The sequence below is a fragment of the Triticum urartu genome, chromosome 7A, assembly GCF_056163025.1.
Source record: "Triticum urartu cultivar PI428250 chromosome 7A, HENAU_Tu73, whole genome shotgun sequence".
In the NCBI taxonomy this organism is placed as follows: Eukaryota; Viridiplantae; Streptophyta; class Magnoliopsida; order Poales; family Poaceae; genus Triticum; species Triticum urartu.
In genome coordinates this window covers 138,100,056-138,108,870 of record NC_141879.1, presented here as the reverse complement: position 1 = coordinate 138,108,870, position 8,815 = coordinate 138,100,056, and the positions used below count along the sequence as shown (strand labels likewise).

Genomic DNA, 8,815 nt, shown 5'->3' with positions numbered 1-8,815 from the left:
ACCTTGATTTGTTTTGGTGGTGGGTCAAATGGTCGGCGGGATGCAGGAAAACAATTCGCGGCCAAAAGGGAATTGTTCTCGACCAAGTCTCTCCGGATCCAGCAAAGGAATCCGGTTTTTGAAGGATCTTGTGGCTGCTGGGTAGGGTTTCTAGGGAAGCGGCGGCGAGGGGGAGAGGGAATAAGCCAGAGCTGGCCAAAATGCTCCTCCACGTTTTCTAGGGATTCGTCTTTATGTAATCCCCTCGCCCTACCCTCTTTCTCCCCAATAACACGTAATTTGAACGTGGGGCCAGGCAAAGCTGGATTCACAGGGGGGAACGACAGGGAATCGCCGACCCTGGTTTGGGACAAGATTTTAAACTATGGTCGAGCCCCTCGCCGGAAACCAACTTCGATGAGGTCTCACCGGCTGCAGAAGCAGCCACACACTCCTTATTATTACTAGAACCAGGAGGGAGAACCCTCGACTCTACCATCGACTCCTGATCAGGCGAGTGAATAATCGAAACAGCACAATCTCGCATCCCCCGACGGCGCGAACGAAATTCCCTCGATCTAGCCTTAAGAGTTAAATCAGCACGCAAATGCATACCTAACTCACCAGGCCAAGGCGGGGGATCGATGGGTCGTCGCTGTGTTTGGACCAGTCGGGGCAGTCGATCTACTGACGACGCGGGGCCAGACGGTCCCCGGAGGGAGGAACTCCGGCGGGATGTTGGCGATGCCCTCCCATGAGGGCGAGCGGATGTTGAGCCTTGAGGGATTCGCCGTCCTGAAGTTCTCCCAGCGGCGGCCTGCCGCGGATCCGATGACTCCGCCTCCTGGATCGCCCAGAGAAGGAGCTCCACATCCTCGCAGCCGTCGTCTCCGATGAAGCGCGCGCGCTCGACGAAGTTCGTGTGGCGGAGGATGTGAAGGTGAATCTCTCCCCACTCGTCACGGTCGGGGAAGCGCTTCGGCGAGTGCGGGTCGATCTCGGGCAGCGACGCCACTACCGGGGGCGGAAATGCCCGCGGCTCCGCTACCCACGCCACCGGCGCAAGCCGGCGAACCCGCACGCCGCGGCGACACGCTCCAGCCATGCGGACTCTCAGATGGGGATTTGAGGCGGGGAGAGCTCAGTGAGATGCGGGGGTGGGTGGGAAGCTGGGGGTTGGACTTTAATGTTGTGTGGCTGTGAGCGTAGCATCCCCTCGTCATCCTCCACTCGTTGTTCTTCCAAAATGCAGCGCCCACCCCTGCTTCGTCCTTCCTCTCCCACACGTCGTAGCCCTGCCAGGCTCGCCGGTCATTGCAGCCACAGCTTCCTGTCGCACCCCGTTGCTCACTTGCAGCACAACGGCACTGCAGCAAAGGGCATTGAAGGTGGCACCGTCGCAGCATCGCTTGCAACACCTACGGTGCTGCGACGAGGGGGTCACAGCAGAGGTGGGCCCCGTCGTCATGCGGCCGCCTCCGGCTTGCATCCATGCCGTGGTTCATAAAGCAGTGACGATATTGCATGCTGGAGAGTGATGCAGAGTGCAATTTTATGAAAGTACTCCCTTTGTAAATGGTCTTATATTAGTTTACATAGTAGTATATTTAAAAAAATAAAGAGTGACCCAGAGTGCATTTTACTCTTCAATATCTAAAAAAGGCTTGAACCTGCAGCATGCTTTTATTCCTCCCTTGAAGCTCAACCGATCAAATTCAGACACTACACAAAACACGAGACGACTGTGTTGCCTGACAAACGACCGAGCTCAGGTACCACGCTACCACTAGCTAGTACTAGCTACTAGAAGGAGAACTTGAACACCATGTCATGCCTGTACACCTTCCCCGGCCGGACGATCTGCGACGGGAAACTCGGGCGGTTCACGGCGTCGGGGAACCCCTGCGTCTCCAGGCAGAGCGCGCCGTACCGGCCGTAGACCTTGCCGCCCTTTCCCCTCACGCCGCTCAGCCCGTTGGCCGTGTAGAACTGCACCCCAGGCTGGTCCGCCCACAGCTCCATTGCCCTGCCGGACGCGCCGTCCCGGACGGCCGCCACCCGCCGCAGGCCCCCGCCGTCCACGACGTAGTTGATGTCGTACCCATCGACGCCCCGGCTCAGGAGGCCGCCGATGCGCGAGCCCACGGCGGCCGGCCTGCGGAAGTCGTACGGCGTGCCCGCCACGGGCGCGAGGCGGCCCGTCGGGATGAGCGCGGCGTCCACGGGCGTGTACCGGGAGGCGAAGAGGCGGACCTCCTCGCCGAGGATGCTGCCGCTGCCGTGCCCGCCGAGGTTCCAGTAGGCGTGGTGCGCCAGGTTCACCGGGGTGGCCTTGCTCCGTGCCGTCGCGTTCATGCGCACGCTCAGCTCGTGCGTGCCCGTGATCTGGTACGTCACGTGCACGTCCACGTCGCCTGGGAACCCTGTTCAAGTTCTGCTACTTCGTTAAGTTATGTTTTGAAATAAAATGAGAAGCGAAGAGCTCCTCAATTTGATGAAACAGGAAACTGCACAAAGGGTGTGACTAGGTCTCAGTCAGACTGAGTCTCAGTGAAGTGACATAATATGTAAAAAAACAGAGAAAAAAAAATGCACGGATTTCAACGTAATATCTCATGAATATAACATCAACTGAGACTTAACGAAGTCTCGGTCTATTGAGATTTAGCAAGACTATTGCACAAATACACAATTATTGAGACCGAGGTAACACAAAACCACAACTCTAGTGGGTTTTAACAAAAAACCAAAACCCCAGGACCAATCAGTAAAAAAAGCACAAATCAATCAGTTTTATCTTACAAAAACTGTCCAAATTTCAAATGATTGGGCTAACTTGGCTGAAAATTCCCCAAATTGACCATTTAACATGTTCTTCAGATGATTTTTTGAAAACTTTGGATTCTTTAAGAAAATTTGACCGATTCTTATAAAAAATTGTCCAAATTTTAAAATGGTTGGCCTAGATTGGCTGAGAATTCCCCAGATTGATCATTTAAGACTGAACCCATATGTCATAATTCTCCTTAACTTTTTTTTGACCCGGAACAATTCATTCCATTACTAAACTGGCTCAGCAATGTCGCTGGCGACCAGAACAGAAACAAAGTCTGGGGCATACTCGATCCACGACAGATCAGCAGCTCCCGATCTGAAGCCAAAAGCAGCTAACTCATGTGCTACCTTATTACAATTTCGGTTACAGAAACTGAAACTAAATGATTCAAAGTTCAGATGGCAGATACTTCGCGTCTCCCGTAGGAGGACACCGATCAGCGCTCGTTCATATTCACCAGAATTGAGTGCATGGACAAGCACTTGGGAATTAGACTCAAGAATCACCCTGTGGATGCCCAGTCCCGCACTTGCTTCAGTAGTTAGCACACATGCCAAAGCTTCTGCATGTAGAGGCCCTGTAAGATGCTCAAGTGTGCCGGCCTTTGCTGCCAGAAATGCTCCTCTCCCTGTGTCCGCATGATAGGATGCATCAAAATTGACTTTAACGACATCAGGTGGGGGTCGCTTCCACGTAACCTTGTCCTGGGGAGGCACTTGTACAGGCTTCATAACACTTTTACTGAATTCATAAAAATACTGTCGGATAGTATAGCAGATATTGTCAGTGCACCTCATCGTCTCTCCTGCATTTACCTTGTTTCTCACTGACCACCATTCCCATAGCAGGATAAGGGAAGTATCTCGCTTACTATTATCCAAGCTCCATATGTGATCAAACACCTCTCCTGGCCCAGTGCACTCCAACAGAGCACTTCTTGTATCCTCTAGCTCCAATCCTCTCCAAACTTGCTTGACAGCTTTGCATTTTATGAACAGATGACCACCATCCTCATCCAGCCGGCCACACACTGGGCATCTTGTATCCAAGTCCACCCTTTTTCGTTTAATATTCATACGGAGGGGCAAGCTATTATGCGCAAACCTCCACAGAAAAATACGCACCTTCCCTGGCATCTCCAGGTTCCACAATCTTTGCCATTTATCCTCTCCCCTTCCCTGACTCAATGATGGGCCTGCATCATTGCCATTTCTTGCATCTCTTATCTGGATACCGACATGATACGCCCTTTTTACAGAGAATTTTCCTTTGGGGTCATAGTGCCATGCTACAAAATCGTCCATATCCGGTCGCACCGGGATAGCGAGGATATGCGACACATCATCTTCATTGAAAAGGTCCCTTACTAACTGCTCATCCCAGGTTTCCCTAACCGGGTCCATTAGTTCAGAAATATGTGTGATAACTGTGTTCCCTCTTACTGATGTTGGCTTTCTAGTATCTCCTCGAGGAATCCACGGATCCTCCCACACTTTGATGTTATCCCCCGACCCCACCCGCCAAACAATTCCTTCCTTGAGCAGATTAACCCCCTTCAGTATGCTTCTCCAGGTATAAGAAATACCCTCTCTTTCTGTCGCCTCAAGAAGAGAACAGTTTGGGTAGTAGCGAGCCTTCAGTACTTGCGCACATAGTGTATCCGGAGCCTCGAGTAATCGCCACCCCTGCCTAGACAACATGGCCAGATTAAAAATATGCAGATCTCTGAACCCAAGTCCTCCATCCTTCTTCGATTTCGTCATTCGTTCCCAGCTTATCCAATGACATCGGCTTTTATCTTGTTGGCTCCACCAGTACCGGGCAATAAGTGCGCTAATCTCTTCGCAAAGTTGCTTTGTGAGATCAAAACATGACATTGCGTACGTGGGTATCGCCTGAGCTACAGCCTTGATCAAGACCTCTTTCCCCGCCTTCGATAGCAGCTTTTCCTTCCACCCTTGAATCCTTTGCCAAATCTTCTGTTTCAAATATTCAAATTCCTTACTCCTGGATGCTCCAATGTGAACTGGCAGTCCCAGATATCGCTGATTAAAGGACTCTACTGCTATGCCAAGGCCAGCCAGGACAGCCCCCCGTGTGTTTACACTGGTTCCTTTACTGAACATGGCATTAGACTTCTCCTTATTAATCATTTGGCCGGATTGATCCTCATAAAGAGCTAAAATTTGCTGCAGTTTGGCTGCCCCCTCCACTGTTGCCTTCATAACAATTAGCGAATCGTCCACAAAAAAAAGGTGGTTTATCTTTGGAGCTCCACGACATATCTGAACCCCCTGTATAGAGCCCTCCCGCTCCGCTTGGTACAACATAGCAGAGAAAGGCTCCGCACACATTATAAAGAGGTACAGTGATAAAGGATCCCCTTGCCGGAGTCCTCTGCCTGGGGTGATCACTTCTGACAAACTCCTATTAATCTTTACCCTGTATGAAACTGATCTAACGCACTTCATAATCAGGTGCACCCATTGTTCAGCGAAACCCATTTTGATCATGACCCGTTCTAGAAAGCCCCACTCAACGCGGTCGTACGCTTTGCTCATATCAAGCTTCACCGCCACCAGTCCCTTGCGCCCTCCCTTCCGTTTATGCATCAGGTGAGTGATTTCATATGCCAGGAGCACGTTATCGGTGATCATCCTACCGGGGACAAATGCTGACTGTGTTGGCGAGATGATTTCAGGCAGGATTTCCTTGAGCCGATTTGCAAGTACCTTTGAGATCAACTTGTATAAAACATTACAAAGGCTTATAGGCCTAAACTCAGTGACCTTCTCTGGGTTTTTGACCTTGGGTATGAGCACAATAGTAGTTTCGTTCCATCCATTCGGCATCGGAGCACCATTCAGCACACCCAGCACTTCCTCCTTCACTTTTGGCCCGACCAGCTCCCAAAACCGCTTATAGAATATGGACGGCATGCCATCCGGACCTGGTGCTTTCAAATCACCAATGAAATTCAGGGCCTCCTTTACTTCTTGTTCTGTGAATTCACGAGTTAGGCAAGAGTTCATATCGTGTGTGACCGAGGTGTGCATGTGGGACAGCACCTCGTCGTTGGCGATACCTGCAGAAGACATGAACAAACTTTTGTAGTGGTCGGTAATAATTTTTCCTATCTCCTCTTCTCCCTCCACTACCTCACCCCCTTCCTTTCTAAGCTTCTTTATCGTATTCACCCTCTTCCTCTCATTTGCATGGGCGTGGAAAAAGTCTGTATTTTATCTCCCTTCTCCAACCAATTAACATGCGCCCTCTGCCTCCAATATAAATTGTACTGATCCTCCAGCCTGCTGAGCTTAAATCGAAGAAGATGCTCCTGGTTTATTTTATGTTGACTAATACAGCCCCACCGACAGTTCTCAAGCTCCTTCTTTGCCTTCTTAATCCTTCCTTTTAGCTCACCCAACACCTCTCGATCCCACTTTGTGAGTTCTCCCCCCACCTTAGCCAGTCTATCCTTAACAGAAGCATCCCCCTCTACAAATGCTGCATTCCACGCCTCTTCCACCACCCGAGCACACTCCTCCTCCATCAACCATCTTGCCTCAAACCTAAAACACCCATCACCTCTAGCACCTTCTCCCTCCTGCTGCATGCCATCCACCAGAACTGTAACCGGCCTGTGGTCAGAGTGACGAGGATCCCCGTTTATTACTTTATACAGAGGGAACAACCCGCGCCAGTTATTGCATGCCACTGCCCGATCCAACCTCTCCCTTGTATACCCTTCAACATCATGCCAATTGTTACGCCACGTATAGGGATCTCCTTCAAATCCTAAATCCTCGAGCCCGCACAACTCCAGTGTGGCACGAAAAGCATCCATACACCCTTGGGCCCGAGCCGGCCCTCCTTCCTTCTCATTTGCAAATAGGATTTCGTTAAAATCGCCCAAACATAGCCATGGTAGGTTCAGCTGCCCCTTCAATGACTTCAATGCCTTCCACGTATTTCCTTTCTCCCCCGCTTTGGACTCCCCATACAAGCCCGTCAACCGCCACTGCACTCCATTTTCCTCCATCACCACCGCATCTATAAAGTATTTATCCTTCTACCGTAGTCGTACATCCACTCCCCTTCGCCAAAAGAGAGCGAGCCCTCCCCGACGACCTTCCGGATCTTTCACCACCATGTTTGGCATACCAAGCTTCCACCTCAAATGCTCCATCTCCCTCTCATAGCTTTTAGTTTCAGAGAGAAAGAGCACATCGGGATCTTCTGCCTTCTGTAATTCCAAAAGGCTTCGAACTGCCGCGGGGTTCCCAAGCCCCCGACAGTTCCATGCTATAATTTTTATTTCTGCTCGCGGAGCTGTTCCGACAGCCCCGCCTCATGGTTTTGAGTCATCTTCTCCTCTGTCCGAGCCCTCTTCTGACTATCTTCCTCCTCCTCGACAACATCCATGTCCATCCCTTGCCTCTTCTCTCCTACGACCACACCAAGACCCTGCTGGTTACCTATCCCCTCCTCCCTTTTCCTCCTCTTAAATCTGGACATTTGCTTCTTTACCTGCTCCTCCTTTTATGAACTATGGACCAGCCCCTCACTTCTCCCCTCTCCCACATACACCTCTCCCTCCTTCGCTCCACTAGCTACTTTTGCTTTTTCAGTCATGACCGTATCTGCTTTGCCCGCCTCTGCAACCACTATTTCACTCCCTCTATGACTTGTTACATTTGACGTATTCTCATAAGAGAGTTTCTTCCTGATTCCACCATCCCTGGCATTCTCTATAGTCATCGGCGGAGTGGACTTGAGCAAGAAGTAACTAATTCTCCTTAACTTACTAACCAGAACAAATTTGTGTTTTTTTGTTACCGGTTAGGCCCGGAGTTGTGGTTTTCTGTTAAAATCCTCTGGAGTTGTGGTTCTGCGTTATGTCAGCCCCAAAAATCGAGTATTTATGCAACTTCCTCTTGATGAAAATATCAGAAAATTGTAAGGGCTTCAAATTATTCCTTACCTTGCTCTCCGTCGAAGCTATGGTAATACAGAGTAATGAAGGGGGAGCTGCCGCCGGCGACGTGCTCTTTCACCGTCCACACGACCTTGTCGAATCCCCGGTGACCACCTAGAGAACCACAGCAAAAAGATGATCAGTCGCAGCTCTTAGGAGCCAGGAGAGAAATTTTTCTCTTGGACCTACCATGGAGCGTGTTGTTGCCATCGTTGGGAACCAGCCGGTAGACTTTGCCGTCGAGCGTGAACCGGGCATTGGCGATCCTGTTGGCGACGCGGCCGATCAACCCTCCAAAGTAGGCGGTGCCATTCTGTGTATAAACACGCGATCGGATGCAAAGCAAAAGCAGAAACCAACTTTGTCAGCGGCTAAAGAAGAAGAACTAAACCATGTTGTATTAGGAAAAGAAACAAAGGCGTTTATTCGTGATCTTACCATATATTCAGCAACCGTATCGTAGCCCAGGATGACATCCCCCAAGTTTCCTACAGTGCAAGGGAAGAAGAGTGAGATAATCCCAGATCATTTGCAGAAGCAACGGACGAGAACCACGGGCCTTTTGGAAGGAAGGAAGGAAGGAAGAAGCGTGTCATTTCATTACCTCTCGAGTCGGGGAGAATCACGGACATGAGGGTGGCGCCCCAGTTGGTGACCTTGATTGAGAAATCCCCCTTGTTGAGCTCGTAGACACCGACGGTCTTCCTCTCGGCCGCCGCTTCGCCGGGCAGGCCGAGCGCCACAAAGCACGTGGCAAGGACCGCGATGAACAGGGCTCTCGCCATTTTCATCACAAGGTGTATCTATTGTAGAGTGTCACCTTAGCAGCCGAGAAGAGCTGGAAGAAGAGAGTTCTACTACTGTTTGTTGGTTATGCATACGGACGTGAAGGCAAGAAGATATAAAGTAGCCACATCCATCCTATTCCTTGGTATGTGTGAGTGTGTGACCGCCACCAGCATTGAGTGTTCTTCTGTCAGAGGCTAGCCACTACTCCTCGTGACGCGCAAAGTAGCCGTACG

General features: G+C 50.6%; 1 protein-coding gene across 1 annotated transcript; it reads right to left on the bottom strand.

Annotated features, from left to right (window-relative positions):
• Window positions 1-1,547: 1,547 nt before the first annotated feature.
• On the bottom strand, window positions 1,548-8,666 carry LOC125523746 (uncharacterized). Its single transcript, XM_048688809.2, has 5 exons — window positions 8,398-8,666; window positions 8,232-8,281; window positions 7,983-8,106; window positions 7,800-7,907; window positions 1,548-2,402 (listed from the first exon to the last, which is right to left on the bottom strand). The coding sequence occupies exons 1-5, from the start codon at window positions 8,582-8,584 to the stop codon at window positions 1,783-1,785; spliced, it is 1,089 nt and encodes a 362-aa protein (XP_048544766.2). The 5' UTR covers window positions 8,585-8,666; the 3' UTR covers window positions 1,548-1,782.
• Window positions 8,667-8,815: the final 149 nt, after the last annotated feature.

Excerpts from the sequence above, each read along its gene's own strand:
- LOC125523746 (XM_048688809.2), bottom strand. The coding sequence starts at position 8,584 with ATGAAAATGGCGAGAGCCCTGTTCATCGCGGTCCTTGCCACGTGCTTT. Across the intron at positions 8,282-8,397 it reads GATTCTCCCCGACTCGAGAG|GAAACTTGGGGGATGTCATC; the intron begins GTAATGAAATGA and ends CTTGCACTGTAG. Across the intron at positions 2,403-7,799 it reads TAGCTTCGACGGAGAGCAAG|GGTTCCCAGGCGACGTGGAC; the intron begins GTAAGGAATAAT and ends GAACTTGAACAG.